Source organism: Stenella coeruleoalba (assembly GCF_951394435.1).
Source record: "Stenella coeruleoalba genome assembly, chromosome: 1".
Classification (NCBI taxonomy): domain Eukaryota; kingdom Metazoa; phylum Chordata; class Mammalia; order Artiodactyla; family Delphinidae; genus Stenella; species Stenella coeruleoalba.
Genome location: NC_137169.1, coordinates 67,628,758 through 67,653,805, shown reverse-complemented (window position 1 = coordinate 67,653,805; position 25,048 = coordinate 67,628,758). Strand labels below are relative to the sequence as shown.

General features: G+C 37.9%; 1 protein-coding gene across 5 annotated transcripts in view; it reads right to left on the bottom strand.

Moving 5' to 3' along the window:
• Window positions 1-25,048, bottom strand: part of MIGA1 (mitoguardin 1) — a 91,444-nt gene that overhangs the window by 35,340 nt on the left and 31,056 nt on the right. For all 5 annotated transcript variants that reach the window (XM_079902027.1, XM_079902028.1, XM_079902030.1 and 2 more), the window contains exons 6-7: window positions 22,593-22,726; window positions 21,740-21,863 (exon numbers count right to left, since the gene is read on the bottom strand). In XM_079902027.1, the coding sequence (XP_079758153.1) occupies window positions 21,740-21,863; window positions 22,593-22,726 (258 nt within the window). The remainder of the gene's footprint in view (window positions 1-21,739; window positions 21,864-22,592; window positions 22,727-25,048) is intronic.

Below are 25,048 nucleotides of genomic sequence, written 5' to 3'. Positions count from 1 at the left end.
ACACAGTAGTTCTAATTTTAGTTTTTTAATGAAACTCCATACTGTTCTCCAGAGTACCAATTTACATTCCCACCAACACTGCAAGAGGGTTCCCTTTTCTCCACACCCTCTCCAGCATTTGTTTGTAGATTTTCTGATGATGCCTCATTGTAGTTTTGATTTGCATAATAATTAGTGATGTTCAGGAGCTTTTCACATGCCTCTTGGCCATCTGTATGTCTTCTTTGAAGAAATGTCTATTTAGGTCTTCTGCCCATTTTCTGATTGGCTTGTTTGTTTTTTTTAATATTGAGCTGCATGAGCTGTTTATATATTTTGAAGATTAATCCTTTGTCTGTTGATTCATTTGCAAATATTTTCTCCCATTCTGAGGGTTGTCTTCTCGTCTTGTTTATGGTTTCCTTTGCTGTGCAAAAGCTTTGAAGTTTCATTAGGTCCCGTTTATTTTTGTTTTTATTTCCATTACTCGAGGAGGCGGGTCAAAAAAGATCTTGCTGTGATTTATGTCAAAGAGTGTTCTTCCTATGTTTTCCTCTAAGAGTTTTATAGTGTCTGCTCTTACATTTGGGTCTTTAATCCATTTTGAGTTTATTTTTGTGTATGGTGTTAGGAAGTGTTCTAGTTTCATTCTTCTACATGTAACTGTCCAGTTTTCCCAGCACCCCTTATTGAAGAGGTTGTCTTTTCTCCATTGTATACCCTTGCCTCCTTTGTCATAGATTAGTTGACCATAGGTGCGTGGGTTTACCTCTAGGCTTTCTATCCTGTTTCACTGATCTATATTTCTGTTTTTCTGCCAGTACCATATTGTCTTAATTACTGTAGTTTTGTAGTACAGTCTTAAGTCAGGGAGTCTGATTCCTCCAGCTCCATTTTTTTCCCTCAAGATTGCTTTGGCTATTCAGGGTCTTTTTTGTCTCCAAACAAATTTTAAGATTTCTTTGTTCTAGTTCTGTAAAAAATGCCACTGGTAATTTGATAGGGATTGCATTGAATCTGTAGATTGCTTTGGGTAGAATAGTCATTTTCACAATATTGATTCTTCCAATCCAAGAACATGGTATATCTCTCCATCTGTTTGTGTCACCTTTGATTTCTTTCATCAGTGTCTTATACTTTTCTGAGTACAGGTCTTTTACCTCCTTAGGTAGGTTTATTCCTAGGTATTTTATTCTTTTCTTTGCAACGGTGAATGGGATTGTTTCCTTAATTTCTCTTTCTGATCTTTTGTTGTTACTGTATAGGAACGCAAAAGATTTCTGTGCATTAATTTTGTATCCTGCAACTTTACCAAATTCATTGATTAGCTGTAGTAGTTTTCTCGTGGCATCTTTAAGATTATCCATATATAGCATCATGTCATCTCCAGTGATAGTTTTACTTCTTCTTTTCCAATTTGTATTCCTTTTATTTCTTTTTCTTCTCTGATTGCCATGTCTAGGACTTCCAAAACTATGTTGAATAACAGTGGAGAGAGTGGACATTCTTCTCTTGTTCCTGATCTTAGAGGAAATGCTTCCACTTTTCCACCATTGAGAATGATGTTTGTTGTGGGTTTGTAATATATGGCCTTTATTATGTTGAGGTAGGTTCCCTTTATGCCCACTTTCTGGAGAGTTTTTATCATAAATGGGTGTTGAATTTTGTCAAAAGCTTTTTCTGCATCTGTTGAGATGATCATATGGTTTTTATTCTTTAATTTGTTAGTATGGTGTATCACACTGATTGATTTGTGTATATCGAAGAATCCTTGCATCCCTGGGATAAATCCCACTTGATCATGGTATATGATCCTTTTAATGTGTTGTTGCATTCCGTTTGCTAGTATTTTGTTGAGGATTTTTGCATCTATATTCATCAGTGGCATTGGTCTGTAATTTTCTTTTTTTGTAGTATTTTTGTAGGGTTTTGGTATCAGGGTGATGGTAGCCTCGTAGAATGAGTTTGGGAGTGTTTCTTGCTCTGCAGTTTTTTGGAAGAGTTTGAGAAGGATGGGTGTTAGCTCATCTCTATGATAGAGCTCACCTGTGAAGCCATGTGGTTCTGGACTTTTGTTTGTTAGAAGATTTTTAATCACAGTTTCAATCTCATTACTTGTGACTGGTCTGTTCATATTTTCTATTTCTTCCTAGTTCAGTCTTGGAAGGTTATACCTTTCTAAAAATTTGTCCATTTCTTCCAGGTTGTCCATTTTATTGGCATAGAGTTGCTTTTAGTAGTCTCTTATGATGCTTTGTATTTCTGTGGTGTCCGTTTTAACTTCTCCTTTTTCATTTCTAATTTTATTGATTTGAGCCCTCTCCCTCTTTTTCTTCATGAGGATGGCTAAACGATTATCAATTTTGTTCACCTTCTCAGAGAACCAGCCTTTAGTTTCACTGATCTTTCCTACTGTTTTCTTTGTTTCTATTTCATTTATTTCTGCTCTAATTTTTATCATTTCTTTCCTTCTACTAACGTTAGGTTTTGTTTGTTCTTCTTTCTTTAGATCCTTTAGGTGTAAGTTTAGATTGTTTATTTTTCTTGTTTCTTGAGGTAGGACTGTATATGCTATAAACTTCCCTGTTAAAACTGCTTTTGCTGCATCCCATAGGTTTTGGATGGTCGTGTTTTCGTTGTCATTTGTCTCTAGGTGTCTTTTGATTTCCTCTTTGATTTCTTCAGTGATCTCTTGGTTATCTAGTAATGTATTGTTTAGCCTCCATGTGTTTGTTTTTTTTATGTTTATTTTCCTGTAATTATTTCTAATCTCATAGCGTTGTGGTTGGAAAAGATGCTTGATATGATTTCAATTTTCTTAACTTTACCGAGGCTTGATTTGTGACCCAAGACGTGATCTATCCTGGAGAATGTTCCATGAGCACTTGAGAAGAAAGTGTATTCTGTTGTTTTGGGATGGAATGTCCTATAAATATCAATTAAGTCCATCTTGTTTAATGTATCATTTACAGCTTGTGTTTTCTTATTTATTTTCATTTTGGATGATCTGTCCATTGGTGAAAGTGGGGTGTTTAAGTCCACTACTGTTAGTGTGTTACTGTCAATTTCCCCTTTTATGGCTGTTAGCATTAGCCTTATGTATTGAGGTGCTCTTATGTTGGGTGCATAAATATTTACAATTGTTATATCTTCTTCTTGGATTGATCCCTTGATCATTATGTAGTGTCCTTCACTGTCTCTTGTAATAGTCTTTATTTTAATGTCTATTTTGTCTGATATGAGAATTGCTACTCCAGCTTTCTTTTGATTTCCATTTGCATGGAACAACTTTTTCCATCCCCTCACTTTCAGTCTGTATGTGCCTCTAGGTCTGAAGTGGGTCTCTTGTAGACGGCATATATATGGGTCTTGTTTTTGTATCCATTCAGCGAGCCTGTGTCTTTTGGTTGGAGCATTTAATCCATTCACGTTTAAGGTAATTATTGATATGTATGTTCCTATTACCATTTTCTTAATTGTTTTGGGTTTCTTTTTGTAGGTCCTTTTCTGTTCTTGTGTTTCCCACTTAAGAGAAGTTCCTTTAGCATTTATGGTAGAGCTGGTTTGGTGGTGCTGAATTATCTTAGCTTTTGCTTGTCTGTAAAGCTTTTGATTTCTCCATCAAAACTCAATGAGATCTTTGCCGTGTAATCTTGTTTGTAGGTTCTTCCCTTTCATCACTTTAAATATATCATGCCACTCCCTTCTGGCTTGTAGCGTTTCACCTGATATCAGCTGTTAACCTTATGGGAGTTCCCTTGTATGTTATTCGGCGTTTTTCCCTTGTTGCTTTTAATACTTTTTCTTTGTCTTTAATTTCTTTTTTAAAAATAAATTTATTTATTTATTTTTGGCTGCATTGGGTCTTCATTGCTGCATGCCGGCTTTCTCTAGTTGTGGCGAGTGGGGGCTTCTCTTCCTTGCAGTGCACAGGCTTCTCACCGCGGTGGCTTCTCTTGTTGCAGAGCACAGGCTGTAGGTGTGCAGGCTTCAGTAGTTGTGGTGCACAGGCTTAGTTGCTCCGCGGCATGTGGGATCTTCCTGGACCAGGGTTTGAACCCATGTCCCCTGCATTGACAGACGGATTCTTAACCACTGCGCCACCAGAGAACTCCCTTGTCTTTAATTTTTGTCAATTTGATTACTATGTGTCCTGTGTGTTTTTCCTTGAGTTTATCATGCCTGGGACTCTCTGTGATTCCTGGACTTGGGTGGCTATTTCCTTTCCCATGTTAGGGAAGTTTTCAACTATAATCTCTTCAAATATTTTCTCAGGTCCTTTCTCTCTCTTTTCTCCTTCTGGGACCCCTATAATGCGAATGTTGGTGTGCTGAATGTCGTCCCAGAGGTCTCTTAGGCTGTGCTTCTTTTCATTCTTTTTTCTTTATTCTGTTCCACGGCAGTGAATTCCACCATTCTGTCTTCCAAGTCATTTATCCATTCTTCTGCCTCAGTTATTCTGTATTGATTCCTTCTAGTGTATTTTTCATTTCAGTTATTGTACTGTTGATCTCTGTTTGTTCTTTAATTCTTCTAGGTCTTTGTTAAACATTTAATGCATCTTCTCGATCTTTGCCTCCATTCTTTTTCCGAGGTCCTGGATCATCTTCACTATCATTATTCTGAATTCTTTTTCTGGTAGGTTGCCTATCTCCACTTCATTTAGTTGTTTTTCTGGGGTTTTATATTGTTCCTTCATCTGGTACATAGTCCTCTGCCTTTTCATTTTGTCTGTCTTTCTGTGAATGGGGTTTTAATTCCACAGGCTGCAGAATTGTAGTTCTTCTTGCTTTTGCTGTCTGCCCTCTGGCTGATGAACCTAAGAGGCTTGTGCAAGCTTCCTGATGGGAGGGACTGGTGGTGGGTAGAGCTGGATGTTGCTCTCATGGACAGAGCTCAGTAAAACTTTAATCTGCTTGTCTGCTGATGGGTGGGGCTGAGTTCCTTTCCTGTTGGTTGCTTAGCCTGAGGTTACCCAGCACTGGAGCCTACAGACCCTTTGGTGGGGCTTATGGCACACTCTGGGAGGGCTCACACCAAGAAGTACTTCCCAGAACTTCTGCTGTCAGTGTCCTTGTCCCCATGGTGAGCCACCACCACCCTGTCTCTGCAGGAGACCCTCCAACACTAGCAGGTAGGTCTGGGTCAGTCTCCTATGGGGTCACTCCTCCTTTCCCTGGGTCCTGATCGCACACTACTTTGTGTGTGCCCTCCAAGAGTGGAGTCTCTGTTTCCCCCAGACCTGTCGAAGCCCTGCAATCTAATCCCGCTAGCCTTCAAAGTCTGATTCTCTTGGAACTCCTCCTCCTGTTGCTGGATCCCCAGGTTCAGAAGCCCGACATGGGGCTCAGAACCTTCATTCCAGTGGGTGGACTTCTGTGGTATAAGTGTTCTCCAGTTTGTGAGTCACCCAACCAGCAGTTATGGGATTTGATTTTATTGTGATTGTGCCCCTCCTTCCATCTCATTGTGGTTTCTCCTTTGTCTGTGGATGTGGGGTGTCTTTTTTGCTGAGTTCCAGTGTGCTCCTGTTGATGACTGTTCAGCAGTTAGCTGTGATTCCAGTGCTCTTGCAAGAGGGAGTGAGTGCACATCCTTCTACTTGCCATCTTGACCCTGCACATCCTTCTACTTGCCATCTTGAACCAATCTCCTTTCCCTATTTCTTTAATTGTGTATCTATATGAGACGATGGATGTTCACTAAACTTATTGTGGTAATCATTTCATGATGCATGTAAGTCAAACCATTATGCTATACACCGTGCTACATGTCAATTAAAATAAAACTGGAATCAAGAAACCCATAATTTCAGAAAGTGAAAGAATTGAGTGAGCTAACAGATGATATTTTCTTGATTTTTCCCTCTATGTACCTTAATATTGAAAAGAGCAGCAATGAAATCCACTGGAGCAAAAAAAAGGCTATCTTACCAATTCTTGATGTGGTATAACTTACACAGTTTTGCCTATGTGAAACAGTACATGCACAAAACAGCCTGATACTATGTCCCTACTCAAAACAATAGTTCCACAACAGTTGTCGGTGGCTTTCCCTGTGTATCAAAACTTCTTATATGCCATGATTGGCCAACATAACAACTGTGATTCCTAACTGGGAAATACAGCTGCCAATGCAAAACAAGTAATAGAAGGAAAGAGAAAGGAGTAACAGCACTTTATACCTTTTTTAGGAGAAGAAAGAAGTAACTGGATTACCCAAAGGGCAAAAAGTAATTAAGGGTAGGTCTGCAGTTATGGAGACTTTAATGGGGACACTAGAACCACTGGTCACTCTGTACATTACACAAAGGTCCCTGGCTGATGGGACAAGTAGGGGCAGAACTCCAGCCCACATCTCAGGCCTACATCTTCCTGGAAGAAGTTGAACCTTTTTCTTATCACAAACGTGCCCTTCCCAAGAGGTTACATGGGCCTTTATCTAAATCAAACAAAGGCCTTGGATGGGCTAGTGCAGGTCCTGTACTTAGAAATCCAAGTGGATAAGATATAACTTGAATACAAAAAAGGCAAAGGCAAGAAGCAGGAATTTCCCTTGTGCGTGGCACCCCAGCAATTTTCATTATACTGCTTTCATCTCTGAACCGATTTTGACTTGCATATATAACACCACTTACACTTCATTTTGTAGTTTTGTTTAACACTTTGAAATTAAGATTATGAGCCTTAATGCATGAGAGAAAATTACAGGGCAAATTTCTCATATGTTCTGCAATTTGCAGTCTGTATATTTAGAGGTCTGAGTATACAAGTTAGGCCTGTAATTCACGTCACTCCCTAAAAATAAACCCTCAGGGAGTTTATCCTCTGACCACAGTGATTCTGCAGGAAAGAAAAGGACAAGGTCGTAGAGTGTCAATTCTGGGCTGTCTGACGTTTGACATAAGATGATAGGTTGAGGTTATTTCCTCTTGCTGCTGAGCTCTTTCAATATCGCTAAATGTTCTATCTGGCTGCTTAACAAAAGAGAAGAAAAACGTCTCTCTAGCGGTCGGGAGGTCCCACTTTACAGCTTTTCCTGTTCTCTGCCAGAGAATTGTGCAGTCAGTACTAGGCTGGAAAAATCTCTAATTTCCCCGAAATCCTATGCATAAGTGAGCAGACAGAAAGATGGATAAAATATTTAAACTGTACCAGTCAATGTTTCCACAATCTCCTGCAAACAAGTCAATTTGATTATGACTTCTTATAATTCTCAGTGGCTCCCTGTTGCCTAAAGGTATAAAACAAAGACCTTCAAGATTTATCTCCTGCCCACCTTTTTAGATTCATTTCCCACCACTCTCCTACATATACTGTGTTCCCAAACATATCAATCAACTTATAGTTCCCTGAACAGGCTCCACTCTACACCTTGATCCATGTTATTCCCTCCACTGGGAATGCTCTTTTCTCACGTTCCTGGTGGACTGTCTTTCTTCAAGTGTCACACTTTTCTTTGTGTGACACCTCCACAGCACCTTCTAAACACATTATTACAGCACTTACTTCACTGTGCTATAAAATTTTTTAATGCCTGTCTCCAAAACTAGCTTCTGGGTTGCCTAAAAGCAAGAGTGAAATCTTCTTCATTCTTGTCTCTCCAGTGGCTTATACCATGTTTGACATATACCAGGAAAGCAAATGTTTGCTAAATAAATATTCCAGACCTAAGATTCTGTGTTCATTCTGTTCAAAAAATAGATTATAAAGAGGCCTAAACACATATCTGAAATATGCAAAGCGATGCTGTTAAGCTACAAAAATTCCTGGTTTGTTTTTAAGGGCTAAATTTGTCCCTACACATCATTATAAAAGAATTTCAAAGTCCTTTGCTTCAGCCAAAAAAACAACATTTATCAAACTTATGGCTTCAGAGTTGCCTGCTAACATGGTTATTGCAAACACATACTATTCTTTACAGAATATGTAAGCATACAACAACATGGATGCAACTAGAGGTTATCACACTAAGTGAAGCAAGTCAGAAAGAGAAAGACAAATATCATATGATATCACTTATATGTGGAATCTAAAATATGACACAAATGAACCTATCTATGAAACAGAAACAGACACAGAGAACAGACTGGTGGTTGCCAAGGGGGCAGGGGGTGGGAGAGGGATGGATTGGGAGTTTGGGATTAGCAGATGCAAACTGGTATATATAGAATGGATAAACAGGTCCTACTGTATAGCACAGGGAACTATATTCAATATCCTATGATAAACCATAATGGAAAAGAATATGGAAAAGAATCTATATATATATATATATATATATATGTATAACTGAGTCACTTTGCTGTACAGAAGTAATTAACACAACATTGTAACTCAACTATACTTCAATTTTAAAAAAGAGAGAAAATATAAGCATACAAACTACAAAGCCCAATTAATTTTAAAAGAAATCTAAAGTATAGATTAAACTTTATCTGTTGTAAACCATATCAACTAAATAATATGCCCAAGAAATTGTAAGCAAGCTTCATTCGGCATTAATCAAGTTTATTTTTACACTGGTATTAAATTCAGCAATCTGGTCCTGCCCTAATAATCTAACCAAATGAGTAAAAAATAATCTTAATTCCTGAATGCACTGTTACAGAAATAAACTACCAAACTACGTAATGATGTATACTCTGCATGATATGATGATAAGAAAAGTCTCCTAAAATATAACACCATTCCTTGGTGTTAGTTGTTGTGACCAAATAAAGTCTAATTTTTTCCAAAGTAATTCAAATAACATAAATTTCTGTTTAATATGAAAAATATATATACTTTTATTGTGTAATATTTGATATGTACAAAAACTATATATAGGGGCTTCCCTGGTGGTGCAGTGGTTGAGTCTGCCTGCCGATGCAGGGGACACAGGTTCATGCCCCGGTCCGGGAGGATCCCACGTGCCGCGGAGCGGCTGGGCCCGTGAGCCATGGCTGCTGAGCCTGTGTGTCCAGAGCCTGTGCTCCGCTACGGGAGAGGCCACAACAGTGAGAGGCCCGCGCACCACACACAAAAAAAAACAAACAAAAAACTATATATAGTATAGGTGCATATTTTGAATCAAAATACTGAAACAAACATTTGTGAATATACTACCCATTTACAGCCACTTTTCTTTTCTTTTTCTGGCTGCACCATGTGCCTTGCTTCCCGATCAGGTATCAAACCCAGGCCCCAGCAGTGGAAGCACAGAGTTCTAATCACTGGACCGCCAGGGAATTCCCTACAGCCACTTTTCAACATTTACAAAATTATTTACTTATTAAGGAAAAAATAATATAATCATGTAGAAGACACTACTGTAAATATCATCTCCTTACCCGATATTCATGAATCTCCAAATGAATTTCATAGATATTCAGCAAAAACAGCAGCAGATAACCAAAGATAACCACATGTCCCAAACCCTTATCTTAGGCTCTTAAACAGACTGAGGGCACTCCAGTTGGGAAGTATGGGAAAGAATGGAGGTGGGAACGAAAAGTTAAAAGAAGGATCTTCTGCTTTGTAGAGGGAGCTTAAGGTCTGAGTTTTACAAAATAGCTCAGTATTGAGGTTTATACTAATCTGTATGGTATTCTAACTGCTTCCTAAAAGTCTTAATTGGCCAATCAGACTACAAGTAACCTGAAAACAGGCATTGTAGTCCTTATTTCATCTGCACGTCATCACACATAAGGCATACAATAAACAGTTAAATAAATATTTGCAAGGTGACTTTTAAGCTTTAATTCGCCTTAGCAGTATTCACAAGTCCCTACATCAACACTCTTGTACCTAACCGGGAGCCTACAGCAATAGGGGCACAGTCTTTGATTCTGTGTAGTGGGCCAGCTAACTCATGGTCCTCCTTTCTACACAGCTCTCTTCAGAGGCAAAAAGACTCTAAGAATCTATCCAGAGCAGTAAGATGGGGGAAAAAAGAGAAGGAAAGAAAAGAACGCATAAAGGTTGGAAAAAAGCATAAGGGTTGGAAAGAAAGAAAGAAAAATAAACAGGTTATCATTCACAGATACATGGTCTAGATAAAAATTCCAAAAAGAACCTATGACAGGGACTTCTCTGGTGGTCCAGTGGGTAAGACTCCAAGCTCCCAATGCAGGGACCCCAGGTTCAATCCCTAGTTGGGGACTAGATCCCGTATGCATGCCGCAACTGAGAGTCCGCATGCTGCAACGAAGAAGTCCACATGCTCCAACTAATAAGTCCACATGCCACAACTAAGAGTCTGCATGCTGCAATTAAGAAGTCCGCAGGCCACAACTAAAGATCCCATGTGCGGCAACGAAGATCCCACGTGCCACAACTAAGACCCGGTGCAACCAAATCAGTCAATCAATCAATCAATATTATTAAAAAAAGAACCTATGACAAATTACTGGTGGCAGAACTAAGAGTTAATAAGCATTGTTGATAATATTCAAATGCAAATATCAACAACATTTTAGATACCAGCAATAAAAAATTAGAAAATAAATTTAGAAAAGATACCATGTACAATGACAACAAAACTATACGGGACTTAGGAATGAAGATATATAAGACCTCTATGGAGAAAACTATAAAAAACTATGAAAGACATAAAAGACTTAAGTAAATGAAGAGCCATATGATGTTTGTAGATGGAAACATTAATATTATAAAGATATACATTCTCCCACAAGCTGACCTAAAAATGCAAAGCAATAATCAAAATCCCAAGAGGGGCTTTCATGAAACTTGACAAGCTGTCCTAAACTTCGCATGGAAAAGCAAAGGGCTAAAAATAGCCAAAGGAATCACAGTGGGGACTTCCCCGGTGGTGCAGTGGTTAAGAATCCGCCTGCCAATGCAGAAGACACGGGTTCAATCCCTGGTCCCGGAAGAGCCCACATGCGGCAGAGCAACTAAGCCCATGCACCACAACTATAGAGCCTGCACTCTAGAGCCCACGAGCCACAGCTACTGAGCCCGTGTGCTGCAACTACTGAAGCTCGTGCGCCTAAAGCCCATGCTCCGCAACAAGAGAAGCCACCTCAATGAGAAGCCCACATACTGCAACAGACCCAATGCAGCCAAAAATAAATTAATTAATTAAAATTAAAGAACTTAAAAAAAAAGAACACAGTGAATGGACTCACCCCATCAGGTGTCAAGACTCATTATAAAATTTTATAAAGCTACAGTAATTAAGACACTAGAAACCAATACAGAAACAGACAAACAGAACAAAACAGAGTCCAGAAAAGACACACATATAAGACAACTTGACATATGACAGGGGGCATTTCAAATCAGTAAGAACAGGATACATCATTCACTGAATGGTATTGAGGCAACTAGTTATCCAAATGTTTTTTTTGTTGTTAAAAAAAAAGAGTAATAATATACATTTAAAAAATCAGCTCCTGACTGCTTCCACAAAAGGCAGAAACAAATGATTCAAAGCATGTTGAATTATACAAAGGAAGAGCATCAGCAAAGAAATGGCAAAAGAAAAACACTGAAAATTTACTAAAAACCTGGAGTTGATTATAAAACTAAAATCTTAGAGAAGAATTTCAGTTTTGGAAGAGACCTAGTCTGGCTAGAATATATGCGAAACAGTAAAACAAATAGGTCAGAAAAGTGGTCTGAGAACCTGGGAGTGACAAGATGAGAGCTCTGCATCACGAAGATAACTCCAGAAACAAGGTACAGATTTACCAGTGGGGAGAGAGACTGGAGGTAGGAACCTTATTAGGAGATTATTAAATCCCAGCAAAATACAATGAGGGTGCAGAGAAATGGGAACGAATGACAGCTATATTATGGAGGCAGAATTACTGGATGTGCTGGCAAGAAGTACATCCACTATCATTTTTTGTTTTCCTCCTACGCATATGGCAAGACTAAGGATCAAGTAAAGTCAAAAATCTTAGCTATATCTGAAATAAATACTTCCACAAAGTATTTGTCCTTCAGATGGCAGTCTTCTTTTCTAATGCTGAGAAAAAGTAGATTTATAAAGAGCATTTTTTTTTACTTTCCCAAATAACTTTGAACATGGCTTAAATACCTTGTTTAAGGAAGTGCAAACTTATGTTACTACTAAATATGAGAAATATAAATAAATAAATATAAATAAATATAAATAAATATGAGAAAAATAAATTTCCAGAGACAAATAAATGCTGTCTGGAGCATAACTGAACAATATCACTGTAAAACAAGTTATGAACATGTGATAGCATCTACCTGTAACCACGTATTTTTTTAAAATAAGAGCCTATTCAAAAACATTTATTCAGAGAACTAATTACAAAGAAATAAAATTTCCATCAGTATCAGAAAGAACACACACTTTGAAAAGATACCACATGTAACATAAAAGTCCAGAGTACTGGAAATGAGTTCATTTCTGCCACAACCAACAACATGATTGAACTGAAAGTGCAATAATTAAAAGAACAACCAGGACACAAAATTCATATTTTAAGATTAATCTTCTAACAGGTTAAGAAAGAGTCAAATGTGGGCTTCCCTGGTGGCGCAGTGGTTGGGAGTCCACCTGCCAATGCGGGGGACACGGGTTCGAGCCCTGGTCCGGGAAGATCCCACATGCCACGGAGCAACAAACCCGTGCGCCACAACTACTGAGCCTGCAATCTAGAGCCCGTGAGCCACAACTACTGAGGCCGTGTGCCACAGCTACTGAAGCCTGCACACCTAGAGCCAAAAATAAATAAATAAATTTTAAAAAAGAAAGAGTCAAATGTATAAATTGGACAGGAATATATACAGGGATGATAAGTCAATGGCATTTAATCTTATTGCCTGTTTCATAGGGCAAATATGATCAAATACTGGAAATTTCATAGGAGTCAAACTAAAAGAACTTCAAAGAAAATGATAAGTACACAATTCAGGAGAGTGTCTGCCACTTGAGTGGACAGAGTGATATGAGTGGGAGATCGGTTAGGTGGATTCTGTGGTGATAAACCATGTTTTTTGTTTTTGTTTTTGTTTCGATACGCGGGCCTCTCACTGTTGTGGCCTCTCCTGTTGCAGAGCACAGGCTCTGGACGCGCAGGCCCAGCGGCCATGGCTCACGGGCCCAGCCGCTCTGCGGGATGTGTGATCTTCCTGGACCGGGGCACGAACCCGTGTCCCCTGCATCGGCAGGTGGACTCTCAACCACTGCGCCACCAGGGAAGCCCAACCATGTATTTTTTAAACAATCTTAGAACAGGCCTCATAAAAATGCCAGAATATATATGAATGGATAACAAGTGTTCACCATGTACCTATGCTAAAATACGATATACATGTTATCTCATTTCATCTTCACAATTCTATGAAGCTGATCCTAATATAGTCCTCCGGCTTACAGAGGAAGAATATGAGTCTAAGAAAGGTCAAGGCTTCCTTAGGTTTCACAGCTAGTAAAAGTGGTAGAGCCAGTATTTGAACCCATGTTTGTTTAACTCCAAAGCCCATGTTCTTAACCACTAAGCTATACTGTTTACAACTGAAAACATAGTGCAGTCTTTTGGTTGAATCTTCAAAAATTATCAGTACAATAACAAAATTATCATTTAACAATTATAATTTAACAACTATCTGAAAAACAGAAACTACAAATAAATGTAACACTTCTACATGCTGTTAGCTAGAAGAAATTGCACACAAATGGAACTGTACAGTAATATTATTTCAAGTCTCTGTGCATACCCTCCTGACTCTGTCTCACTCTGAGTTACAGTAGCAGGTGTATACGAAACACGCCAGAAAAAGAGTGGTGACCTAAATTTAACTCCCAGTGCTACGAACAGCACAGAAGGGCAGTTATGAGTCATAGGCGTCCCACATGCAGATAAAGTGTGCTGCCCTCTAGTGACTTCAACACCTTGCATTTAACAATAAGTGGTCTCTTGTAAGTGAAGGGAAATGATTGTTTTTTTTAAATTAGAGAACTAAAATCTTTATTTTATTTAATAATCAGAAGAACAGAGCAAATAACTTTTGTTTAAGCCAGAAGTAAACTTTTTGGTGTGTAAGAGCAAATACAGAACTATACCCAATAATGATTCATTAATTCATAATGATTAAGGAAATATCAGTACAGAACATGACAAAGGTGAATTAGAGAATACAGGGTGGTTACATTTTATACAAGGAATTCATGCCTTAAAACGTAATTCAAACCCTGCCTAATTCAAAGCTACTTTGCTATAGGAATAAATGTAAAGAAATGCTGACATACAACTATTGTACTATATTTCTTTTCTCAAGCATAGTTTCAAAGCACAATAAATGACTATAATACAGTCTGTTTTTAAGAATGTTTTAAAAACACTAAGTATTGGTAGTAAAGCTTTTTGTATCACTATCACTTCCTTCCCAGATATCAAAAATATTTCCTATTTCAACACAGATGATAACCTGGCTTAGGGGTGAATTAGAGTTGTGATTTTAGAGCCATGTTGCCAGAGGTTTATTTCATTTTTTAAATAAAAGGGCTCCTGCTTCAATTCCGCTCTTTTATTTTCTTAGCATTAGTTCCAATATTTCCAGGATGCTCTGTACTAAATTAACAGCATGAGTGTCAGCAGTTATTTGAGCTTCTTTATCACATTTAATTTAATGACCACTTGGATGATTATATTATAGAATATAAAAAACATTCTAAAGTTAACAATAAAAGTAAAATTAACAGCACAATTATCACCAAAACCATTTGCATAAGTTCCCATGCATGTAACCAATAGTATAGTTCACTGGATATTGACATAGGATACTCAGTATTTCTGGTTACCAGCTGAAGTGGCATCACCTTGGGTAAACAAAATTTGTAATTCACCATGTCCATGAGCTTTGAAACTAAGAGATTCTTAATGAATTAAAAAAAATTTTTTTTGACACTTGCATTATTTAAAATTTTTAGTATGAAGTGCTATTTTGCACTTTTTCAAATCACAAAAAATTACTTACTTAAAATTAGCTTAACAGAATCACACTGTATTTTTAACAGCTTTATTGAAGTATAATTTACAAACCATAAAACTTCCCCATTTTAAGTGTACAATTCAATGAATTTTAGTAAATGTATAGAGTTGTGCAACTATCACCGCAATCCAGTGTTAGAATCATACATTTTTAAAACTCTGTTATTAACTTCACCTACCTAAACTAACCAAATAACTCACAATACTGACAAGTCAAAAGTATTTTTGGATCTGCTAAAGAGGATCGATATAATTTACTTTCAACAAATACACTGTTATCAAAAAAGAAAAACTCTAAGACGATTTTAAACATACTAAAAGAATCATGCTTAGGAGGATTTAAACTGTCCTCCTATAGTCCACAATGTTAACTTGGCAAACTACTTACTACTTACTATAAACAGTACAAATGAATGTAAAATTAAGTAGAGCCCCCGTTTATATTTTGAATTCCAAAATTAGAGAAATAAGTTTTGCTGAGGCTCTTATAGTCAATAAAACCTGACACATGTGCCTTTCAAAACTAAAATGATTTATTTATTTGCAAGTGAGTGTAAAACCAGCCATGAATACTTGATGGCAAATACCTATCTGCAAAACAGCTCAGCAATGACAATATTTCCAAACAATGTGAATTGATATTAAATCTTTTTCAAAAAAATTCATATAATATTTTCTTAAATTAACTAGTTAAGTACATAAATACACACATATTTTGGCATGATACATAATAAAGTATCCCATGATCTCTTTATGATCAAGATGAAAAAAATATGAAAGCAGAAACAGTTGAATTTATAGCTTATTGCACAAGTTGCTAAGGCTACTTGAAAGTCATGCCTCAGATCTTTGACTCTGGCCCTGTCCACTTTAAAATATGGTATTGTGATAAAATAAGTAATATATATTTATCATGGTTCCCGGCACAGAGCTTCTAAAACTCTTGAAATTTCCTGAGTGATGGGGGTGAGAGGAGTATCTTCTGCTATTCATAATAAGCCCCTTTCAACTATACCTGAGTTTATGTTGATGAGGTGACTCTTGGAGGATGGGGGATGGTTGCCAAGGGAACAAACCCTCTGATTAGAAAGTTGCAACTTTCAACTCCAACCCTGACCCCTGAAGGGAGAGAGGCTGGGGATTAAGTTAATCACCAATAGCCAAAGATTTAATCAACCATGCCTATATAATGGAATCTCCATAAGAACACCAAACTGTAGGGTTTAGAGAGCTCCAAGTTGGTGAACACATCCCGGTGCCGGGAGAACGTTGTGTCTGGACGGGGTATGAAAGTTCTACACCCATTCCCCATACCATGCCCTATGCACCTCTTCCATTTGACTGTTGCTAAGTTATATCTTTCATAATAAACCAGTAATAGTAAGAAAAGTGTTTCCCAGGATTCTGTGAGCCATTCTAGTAAATTATGAAGCCCAAGGAGGGAGTGGTGGGAACCTCTGATTTACAGACAGTTAGTTGGTCAGAAGCATGGGAGGCCTGGATTTGCGATTGGCATATGAGGGGGGGCAGCCTTGTGAGATGAGCCCTTTACCTGTGGAATCTGTGCTAACTCTGGGTAATTAGTGCTCAAATTGAATTAAATTGCAGGATACCCAGTTGGTATCCAAAGAGAACCGGAGAATTGCTTGGTGTGGAAAATCCACTCATCTGTTGTCAGAAATTTTAAGTAGAGGGAAATAAGTTTTCCTTTAAGCATTTTTTGTTAATGGTTTCAATGAGAGCATTGATGAACAAATAGACCAAACTGAACAAACTAGAAAGTGATAGAAAGCTAAAAGGGATATCAAATCAAAATCTAAAACTATCTTAATTCAGAGTGATGACTGAGAAATGACAATTTAGTAGGAATAATAAACATAACATCTAAACCTTGGGTCCAAAAACACAACTGCACAGGAACAAATGAAGGAAGTTGTGACTTAATAATAACATCTAACAGTAACAACAAAGAACTTAAAAGTTTTAGTTAACCATTAGCTCTACATTAGCAATGTTACAAGTTAATGTAGTCCTTAGGCTCTGTAATTATAATGTCCAGAATTTCTAGTTCAAGATGACAGAGCAAGCATCTACTTCTCCAGACTTCCCTGGTGGTCCAGTGGTTAAGATTCCATGTTCTTAACTCAATGCAGGGGGCCCAGGTTCGACCCCTGGCTGGGGAACTAAGATCCCACATACCGCAACTAAGCCCGTGCACCACAACTATTGAGCCCGCACGCTGCAACTAGAGAAATCCTCGCACTGCAATTAGAGAAGCCTGTGTGCCGCAATGAAGACCCAGAACAGGCAAAATAAATAAATTAATTAATTAAATTTAAAAAAAAAAGCATCTACTTCTCCTTCCTAAAGCCCCATTAAAAATGACAGGAAGAGGGAATTCCCTGGCGGTACAGTGGTTAGGACTCCGCACTCTCACTGCCGAGGGCATGGGTTCAATCAAGCCACGTGGAGTGGCCCCCCCCCCAAAAAAAAATGACAGGAAGAAAATAACTGCCTCACTGGAACACATGGAAAAGGTATCACCAGACCAGAAATTTTATCTTTTTTTTTTTTTTTTGGTACGCGGGCCTCTCACTGTTGTGGCCTCTCCTGTTGCGGAGCACAGGCTCCGGACACGCAGGCTCAGCGGCCATGGCTCACGGGCCCAGCCGCTCCGCGGCACGTGGGATCTTCTCGGACCGGGACACGAACCCACGTCCCCTGCATCGGCAGGCGGACTCCCAACCACTGCGCCACCAGGGAAGCCCCAGACCAGAAATTTTAAAGAATACCTTGAAATTGGCCAAGGTAGGATCAGGTAGGTCCTATCAAACCACAGCCTAATATCCTAGAGGTAAAAATGATTGTCTTCCTCAGAGAGTTCCAAACTCCAACCTCATAAATATTGTTACCCTGTTCCCTAGACTTTTTATTTGTTAATATAATTTAATTCTCATAATTACTTTGTTAAATAGGTACTACATGCCCATTTTTCAGATGAAGAAGCTGAGGCTTAGACAAGTTACATAATCATCAGCTAATAAATGGTGAAGACAGAATTTGAACCCAGTTAGTCTGAATCTTGAGTTTGTATTTTTAGCTATTATGCAGATATAGGCCAAAAGGTAATCCACTAGAATAACTCATTAAAGTGCTACATTAAAGTCAGCTGGCACAGTTGGGCCCTCTCCCCCTATTCCCTCAGGTAAATACAGCAGTTCACGTCTTCAGTTCCTGGATTAAACCTTGATAACTCCCTTCTATAAAACGCGTGAGGGACTTCCCTGGTGGTCCAGTGGTTAAGAATCTGCCTTCCAATGCAGGGGACGCAGGTTTGATCCCTGGTTGGGGAACTAAGATCACACATGCCATGGGGCAACTAAGCCTGTGCATTCTAGAGCCTGCACGCCACAACTAGAGAGCCCATGTGCCGCAGATACTGATCCTGCGCTCTGAAGGCCACGCGCCGCAACGAAAGATCCCACATGCTGCAACGAAGATCCCGCATGCTGCAACTAAGACCTGACGCAGCCAAATAAATAAATATTTAAAAAAAATAAAATGCGCAAAGTCTGTCTAGACTGCATAGAGGGCCTGAGAGAGGAGGAAAGATGCATGAGTTCATTGCAGATCCCCAGATAGATGCGGAGGAAGAAAAAATTTAAAGGAAAGGAAGATCCACACTAAATAAATGATACCACCACCAGAAATAAGGTTCCTTACTTCAGCAGTTGTGGGGATTCCAGACTACCTGCTCCAAGACATTTCTTACAGGGAACTTTGCCACAAAGAGTTCACAGTCAATCCTCCCATTCAAAGAACATGTCTGTCTTCTAAGTGGTGAGGCAATACAGCATGGTGGTTTATGGACTCCAAAGCCAGCCACCTGGGCCCAAATCTAAGTTCTGTCACTTAATAGCTATGTAACTCTGGGGAAGTGATTTAATACCTCTGTACCTCTCTCCCCGTCTGAAAAATGAGGATAACTATACTTACCTCATAAAAGTTGTAAGGATTAAGTGACATAATTTTTACTTAGAATTGTGCCTGACTCAGAGAAGAAACTATGGGCCTTACTTAGCAAAGGCCCTGGAACATGGTGACATGCAAACAATGGTAGCTGTCAAATATTAAGTCCAGGGGGAAAGGCGATAAATTAGATGACTGCTAAAACATCTTCCAACCTTGAAAACCTATCAAATCCTTAGGAGAAAAAAAATTTGATTTTATTAAATAAGACAAAGCAAATTTCAAAACAATAAAGTATTCACTGAAGTCAGATCAATAAGGGGTGGTTTAAATTCACCCCTGAGCCTCTGAAGGCATTTGTTAACCTCTCTTTATTTATGACTACTAATTGTAAGTTGCCTCTCATTAATATACATTAAATGTGTAAAATGAATTTGGATTTAGAGAATGAGGAGAGTTAACTGACTTCTAAGCAATTTTGATTAATATCAAATAACAGATATAACAGAACTACTTCCCTACTAGAGTCCTGGCCATAGATTCAGCTCTTTGAATCCAGAAGTTCCAAAATGGAAACTTGCGATATAGAAGAACATCCAAATAATTCCCAAGAAGGAACAAAATATAACAGCTTCATGTCAACTGGGATCTCCAGGGCAATAACAGGCCAAGGTACTGCTAGGCTGCAGGGAAAAGCCAGCCAGCCTAGTAGCCACTGACAGCTCAGGTTAAGACATGGGTGGGGTCAGGAACTTATTACAAACCTAAGCTAACCAAATGGATAGACTGATTAGGAGTCCCACTCTAGAAATCCTACCCATTTAGAGTTCCAAATTAACAACAATTTCCTCAGAAACAACTTGAAGGCCCCAGAAATTAAGCCATTTTCCCAGGGGTCTTCTTGTCCAGATGCAATGTAAACCCAAAGCAGACCCTCTGGGCAATACCCAAAAAACCTTTATTACCTAATAAACTGAAGAAATCAGAGATGGATTCCACCAACTTCTATGGACAGTAGAAAAAAGAAACTTTGGGCATGCCAAACAGAACGAAATCTGAGATGCATATTAGAAGACTAACAAGTACAAGAACTACACATCTACATGATCCTTATCATGAGGCTGGACAGAAACTGCAAGCAGAAGATTAGAACAGTGAGGGCAAAGCCTCCATTTCCAGAATAAAAGAATAAAAGTCTCAGGCCCTCTTCCTCTTCCTTCCTTATATTTATAATTTTTTCCTACTTCTTTTTCTCTGTGGCTTTCCTTGCTACTTAACCACTTTGCTATCTCTTCTAGTTGTTCCATTCCCATTTTTACATTTGACTTCTTTTAAAAATGCTTCGGTGGTAGGGAGGAATTAGGAGATTGGGATTGACACATATACACTATTGATACTATGTATAAAATAGATAAGTAATGAGAACATACTGTATAGCACAGGGAACTCTACTTAATGCACTGGGGTGACATAAAGGGGAAGGAAATCCAAAACAGAGGGGATATATGTATAGCCAATTCATTTTTGCTGTACAGTAGAAACTAACACAACATTGTAAAGCAACTATACTCCAGTAAAAATTCATTTACAAAAATGCTTCTCTCTGTTCTTTTTCCTACTTACTATCATAAATGCCATTCTAATAAGTTATAAAAGAAATTGTGTAAAAAAAATGTAAATAGAAACCTTTGGCAAATTCTATTTGTTGACATGAATACTGTCTACTTTTCTTCTGGCCTGAATCTCCATGTCAAAATATTATACCTATGCCAAAAGCAGAGAAACTTTTAAAAAACTATTCATTCAAGTCTAATGAATAATTTTTGGTGACAGTAACAGGATGAAAAAGCAAAGACCAAAATTAATGCAGAGGTTTCACATAACCCTCACTGTAACATATAGACAGAAATTCATAATTCTAATACAAGTGAAATCTTTTACCTAAATTCAAAATATATGAATATGTAAACATCTCAAAATGCAGCCACTTTCAGTACTTCATGTTCAGAAATAAATGTGGAAAAACTTAACAAGCCTTAACAATTTTTCTTTATTAGAAAACAAAAATCCTCAAATAAAAAAATTTAAATTACTTTTAACAAAAAAAAATATATAATGTAATTTTATTTTATTTCATTCTTTGGATGATGTACTGAAGTCAAGGAAGCTTTTTTTTGGCCGCGCTGGGCAGCTTCCAGGATCTCAGTTCACCAACCAGCCCAGGCCATCACAGTGAAAGCCCAGGATCCTAACCACTAAGCCACCAGGGAACTCCCGGAAATAATTTTAATCATTCTTTCCTTGGAAGACTTCACTTAAGAAGTCTTTTCAAAGTTCTTTTTTCTTTAAAGTAGGAAACAAAGGTAATGGTATATATTGACGTATGTATTGACTACTTACATCAAAATGTAGCCTGCAACTGAAATTGCGTCAAGAAATAGAGTGACTTAAAATACTTTAAATGTAAGTCATGAGCTACATGCCTGTTTCTGAGGTAGTGTGTCTCTGTCTCATTTTTATATTATTATTTTTTTCCTCCCTCTAACACTTTAACTGGGATTCTTTCACTTAGAATGTAATTTTAAAATAATGTTACAATCCTATCTATGGTAAGTACTTGAATTTATGTCAATTAGTTCACTTGAAAAGTTAAACTGAAAGAAAAAAATCCAATAAATATGCTAGTACTCTTTTTCTGTTGGCTATTTTCTAAAAAGTATGTAACCATATTAATGTACTTATGCCAATGATTCCAAGAATAGAAAAGAATAAAATCACACATTTCATAAAAACCATATAAAATAACCACCTTACCCATATCATTAGCAAGGGAATTAGGATCAGATGCCCCTAGAGTAGCTTCAAACTCCTCTTGGAGACGATATGCTCTTTGCAGCAGAGCTTCAAGTTTATGGATAAATTCAGTACTAATAATATCCTATAAGGAGAGAAAAAGTACACACAGCAAATATTAGATTCTAATGTTAAAATTCTAAACACTTTCCACTTTTAAATGAAAGGCAGAAAAGTGAGGGATATAAAAAATGCTGTTGGGTGGTGAGAATACTATGATAGAAGTCAGGAGGCCTGGGTTCTAGCTATGCCTCAGATAAAATCATCTCCATTTAGTAATCTGTAAAATTAAGGAGTTGGACCAGATCTCAAAGTAAGGTTCTCAAAGTAAGGTCCCTGAACCAGCAGCATCAGTATTACCTGGGAACTTGTTAGAATTGCAAATTAGAAATGAATTAGAAACCCTGAAGGTGGGACCCCCAAATCTATTTTTCAGCAAGTCTTTCAGAGGCTTCTGATGCATGCTCAAATTTGAGAATCACTAACCTAGATGAGTCTAGCTCTAACTCTGTGTGATTTTTATGTATATAATGGCACTTAATTAAACCCAAAGCACAAAACAGACTTTTAAAAATCATATTTGCTTAATTCTTTATTTTCTTGAAAAATCAGGAAACAATGATAAATTGCAAATTTGGGGTTTAACAACTAACCGAACAGGAAAAGCCCAGTAAGAAATATCCCCACACAATCCCAAGGAAGGAAAAAAAAAGTTCTATTAAATGCCACAGAAATCAAATACACTGAACCAACATTAAAAATAGTTCAACTGTTCCAATATTATGAAGATCACTCCCAAATAAATCATCCTTACATCTATACTTTCTTCTGCAATGGCATCTCCCGCACCCAATTTAATGGAACTACAGGCTTCGTCTTCAGCCTGTCTATTTCGAAAGGTTAGAGCTTGTTCCCATCGACGCAATGCCTCTTCAAACAATTCCATACCTAAAAATTGAGAACAGAACAATTTTATTTTATTTTTTTTCTGGCTGTGCCACATGGCTTGCAGGATCCTAGTTCCCCAACCAGGGACTGAACCCAGGCCCCCGCAGTGAAAGTGCTGAGTCCTAACCACTGGACTGCCTGCGATTTCCAAAGAACAGAGCAATTTTATTAATTTTTAAAAGTTTTTAAATTTATTTGGTTGCATTGGGTCTTTGTTGCTGCACGCAGGCTTTCTCTAGTTGCATCAAGTGGGGACTACTCTTTGTTGCGGTGCACAGGCTTCTCATTGCGGTGGTTTCTCTCGCTGCAGAGCTCGGGCTTTAGGCACGCTGGCTTCAGTAGTTGTGGCTTGTGGGCTCTCGAGCGTAGGCTCAGTAGTTGTGGTACATGGGCTTAGTTGCTCCGCAGCATGTGGGATCTTCCCAAACCAGGGATCGAACCCACGACCCCTGTATTGGCAGGCAGATTCTTAACCACTGCGCCACCAGGGAAGTCCCAAGAACAGAACAATTTTAAATAAGTGAAATCAATACCAAAATCATTTTCAGTCTAAAGTGTTTTTCACACAGTTAGCACCAATGGCACAGTGTGACTGTAATTTTGGCACTAAAGGATAAAATTTATGCTCACATCATTTCTTAGCAGAATCTTAATATCCCAATACATTCCAGGTCTACAGATGTAGTCAACCAACAATGAGAGAGAAATGACTAGTATGTTTTCCCTTTTTAAAATATGTAACTCAAAGGTATACAGTGCTTGGAAATTTTCTAAAAAAATATCATGAATTCATCAAAAGTCCTAACAATAATGGCTAATTTTTATAGTCACATAACTATCTTTCAAAATATCCCCCTAAATGAAACAGAAAACTGATGGGCGAATAGAAGAAACTAGTTGATAAGAAACTATCAGGTTTACAAGAGGTTCTCAGAAGGAGAGAGTAAAGCTAAGAAGAAAGATAACAGCACAGAGGTCCAGAATAAAGTCTTTTCTATCTTTTTTCCACCAAAAGGTATCTTAGACCACCTTGACACCAACTTGCTGATTTGGATGGATAAAGTGCTGGGCCAGAGTTAAAAATATACAAGAAGAACCAATAAAGGGTTACAATCTGAGTAGGAATTTCATATCCCTCCTTATAGAAAGCTTTTGTAGGAAAATAGGTGAATATGTGCCTCTTTTTCTCCAAATTAAAAAAAAAAAAAGGCTTACCAAAATAATTATGCACTTCAGGCCACAACAGTGAGAGGCCCGCGTACCGCAAAAAAAAAAAAAAAAAATAATAATAATAATTATGCACTTCAAACAAAACCAAAATATTTCAAAACCTCAATTTTTCTAGACATATAAAAGTAAAAGATCTTTAAAAGCTGCTTAAGAATCTGACCAAGTCATTCTGAAGATGTTTTTAAGATATGGTAGCTAGAGAATACCTGTCCTCGAAAATCATTTCTTCAGTTATCTGGAGAACCTACAACTCTAAACAAATAAGATGTTCTTTAAATGAAATGTAGGCCTTAAATTGTTTAATTTTCTGTAGCAAAGACTCATTGTCTGGATCTTGCTTCTAAAAAATTTACTCACTTAAAAGACTTCCTTTTTCCAAGCTATACAATTCTAATTCCTTCATCCTCCTCTCACTCCATCCACTCTCTATCCTTCTGATTATTTTGGCTAAATACAAGGAAGAATTATCTAACAGCAGAGTTGTCCAAAGATAAAAGTTACCTCTCAGGAAGTACTGTGTCTCACTTGACTGCAGAACGTGGCCCAAACTGTCACACATCAGCAGTTTTGTAACAGGAATTCAAACATGTTACCAATATATTTTTTATGTCATCAACACTATGAAGGGAACTGAAACAATAGGTGGGAATTGAAACAATATCTCCTACCGATCCTAATTCTATGACACTGAGACTCCCTGCAGCTTCCCTAGTTTTACTCTATTTCTCTTCAATTCTAACTCTCAGTGTTCCTACAGAAGTGTTGAGTGTAGGTTTACTAGGCATAGTTAATCTAGAAACATAGTGAGCTTAATTCTCAGAAGACCTGGAAAAGGTGGCAGAAGAACTACTCCTATATCTCTCCCCCCGTGCAGTATTACCTACTGTGACATCACGGCGGATGATATAGTCTTTTTGTTTTTTTAACATCTTTATTGGAGTATAATTGCTTTACAGATGATATAGTCTTTAACTATTCTAGAGTGTGGGAATGCACGCAGGCACACAGTCCTTCTGCCAACTCACCATCCCCTTACTACTCACTGGCCAAGGCCACATCAAGATTTTTTTGGTTTTTTTTTTTTAGTTAGTA